At 50.1% G+C, this 2762-nt stretch overlaps 1 protein-coding gene across 2 annotated transcripts in view; it reads left to right on the forward strand.

The window, feature by feature from the left end:
* The window catches only part of LOC109952770 (C-Jun-amino-terminal kinase-interacting protein 1-like), a 76002-nt gene extending 73501 nt beyond the window's left edge, over positions 1–2501 (forward strand). For both annotated transcript variants that reach the window (XM_020588005.1, XM_020588004.1), the window contains one exon: positions 1172–2501. In XM_020588005.1, the coding sequence (XP_020443661.1) occupies positions 1172–1244 (73 nt within the window). In that variant the 3' untranslated portion in view covers positions 1245–2501. The remainder of the gene's footprint in view (positions 1–1171) is intronic.
* The last annotated feature ends 261 nt before the right edge of the window (positions 2502–2762 follow it).

Here is a 2762-nt window from a genome sequence, read left to right on the forward strand (position 1 = left end):
TTACAGAAGTTTCAGTATTCAACAGAAAGGGGGAAAGCACCGTCCCCTGGGGTGCCCCTGTGCTGCAGACTACCACATCCGACACACAGTCCCACAGCCTTACGAACTGAGGTCTGTTTGTGAGGTAGTTAATGATCCATTCAGACAGGTGCTGGCCCACACCTGCCCCCTCCAGCTTCCCCCTCAGCAGTGACAGCTGGATTGTGTTGAAAGCACCGGAGAAGTCAAAGAACATGACCCTCACAAGACTTCCAGGGGACTCCAGGTGAGATAGGGCTCGACGCAGCATGTAGATAATAGCGTCGTCTACCCCGATGCCAGGACAATATGCAAACTGCAGTGGGTTCAGTGCTGAGCTCACTTGGCCACGGAGGTGGCTGAGGACAATCCTCTCCATGGTCTTCATCAGGTGGGAGGTCAGGGCAATGGGTCTGTAATGGTTTGACTCCTTGGGATGAGTTATTTTAGGAACTGGGACCACACAGGATGTCTTCCACAGAACCGGAACTCTCTCCAGGCTAAGACTCAGATTAAATATGTACAGGACCACTTCACTGAGCTGTTCTGCACACTCCCTGAGGCTGACGTGGTCAGGGCCTGTGGCCTTCCTGGCCTTAATCCCTCCTGACCTGGTCCACCATGAGGCTGAGGGGATGGGTGAGCAGTGACTGCTCAGGAGCTGTGGGCTGTTAAGAACCCCCCCCCAATGACAGTGGGAGGAGGGGCAAGGTCTGGCTGAGGCGTGAGCAGCTGCAGCTGCGAGGAGACAACTGACCTGGAGAGGTGAGACAGGGGGGCTGGCACGGTGGGGCCTAAGGACTTGGAAGAGTCAAATCTGTTAAAAAACATTCAGTTCATTTGCTCAGGCCTTGTCCCTCACGACCTGGTGACCATCACCACTTTTACAATGACCCGAGATGCGTTTCAGGCCTCTCCACACCTCACGCACATTGTTATTCTCCATGCTCTGGTCCAGCTTCTTCCTGTAGCTAGCCTTGCACCTCCAGATCATGTACTTTAGTTCCTGCTGCACTCTGCTCAGCTCCTCCTTATCCCCTGAGAGGAAAGCCCTCTCCTTCTCATCTCTAATAACCCAACTAATCTAATGCGTGCTGTCACTTGTTTTGTTTTCTCACTCCATTTTCTAATTGTCTCCTTTGGTGTCTCACAGGAGGGCATTCCAGCAGTATTACAAGGAGCACATTGGCTACTCCTGTCCCACTGAAGACCTCTTCATTGAATAACACCTGTCTTCCATCTGCACTATGTCCTGAATACTCACTATGTGCATGTAAGCCTGGTCTTACACCACAGTTTGGAACAGTGATGTAATTTCTTCAGAGTACTTGCATGGTGGATTTTCTTTTCTCTAATGAGGTTTTCCTTCACTAGTCACATCACAATATGAATACCTCTATAGATGGATAGATCACAAGATGTCCCCATACATTGAAAACAAATGTAATATAAACCTACTCAAACATAAATCTTACATAGATATATTTTATGAACTAAAATGATATGTAACTACATATAGAGTCAAAGCCAAAAATATTGGCATCCCTGCATTTCTGTCAGATTGTTACGGCTAGCCGTCAGGACCATGAACTGAGGACCCAGTAAGTGCAGGACTCGGACACAGACTTTAGAGAAAAGCAAAGGATTTTAATCAGGGAGGGTAACAGAAGGTGTAAGGAGTAGTGGAGACGTTACGGCCGGTACGGGCGACTGGGAGCTGTGTCGACTGGACCACTCGGTGAGTAACCCGGGGTACTGGGAGCTGTGTCGACTGGACCACTCGGTGAGTAACCCGGGGTACGGTGAGTAGAGGCAGCCACCAGATCGAGAAGAGAGGAGGGTGAGATGACTAAGCAGATCAATAGTAACTGTGGGGGAAATAATGATGGGAACCTGGATATGAAGCACTATGCTGTGCAGGGAGGCAGGAGGTGGTGAGATGACTGCTGCCCGGTGCGTGGATCCGCTGGTGGGGGAAGCTGTGGCTCGTCGCTATTGAGAGTGTAGCTCAACGCCAGCGTGGAAGGGGCGTCTGGGAAGCTGAGTCGCCGGGGATGGCGCGTACTGTTCCACAGGATAATCCTTAAATAAAAGTTCAGATAGCGAAGAGACAGCAAAGTGCAAAAAAGCAAACAAAACCCAAGCTCCCCAAAACCATAGTTCAGTCCAATACACTCCAGGAGATTTCCACTGGCACAAAACAAAAGGCCGCTCGTACGGCGATTCAGAGTTCAGTTCAGATAAGTGCAATACACAGGGATCATCAAGAACAAGTTAGCTCGGACTGCTTACTGATGATAGCGGGACGTCGAGAGATCATCTGGCGACAAGAACACACCAACGCTCCCCTCAAGTACTGCTCCGCTGATTGGGAGCAGGTGTGCCTCGTTGCCGGGAGTGCGCTCCAGCACCTGTCGGGGCGGAGCTGTTGATGGAACCAGGGCATGCGGACGAGGTGCTGGGAGCACACTCAGGCGTAACCATAGCACCACTTTTCAAAATCATCAGAAACTGTTGTAGTTCCAGCCTGTGATGCTCCTTTAATCTGTAATGAAAATCACTTGTAGCAACCAACAGGTGGTGGCAACATAAAAATCACAATGGCAAGCAGTTAAAATTGAGAAAAGTTGACTCAACCTTTGTGTTGTGTGGACCACACTGAGCATGGAGAAAAGAAAGGAGAGCAGACAACTGCGTGAGGATTTGAGAACCACAACAGTGGAAAAGCCTGGACAGACTCAAGG

This window comes from Monopterus albus, unplaced genomic scaffold (genome assembly GCF_001952655.1).
Source record: "Monopterus albus unplaced genomic scaffold, M_albus_1.0 scaffold494.1, whole genome shotgun sequence".
NCBI lineage: Eukaryota > Metazoa > Chordata > Actinopteri > Synbranchiformes > Synbranchidae > Monopterus > Monopterus albus.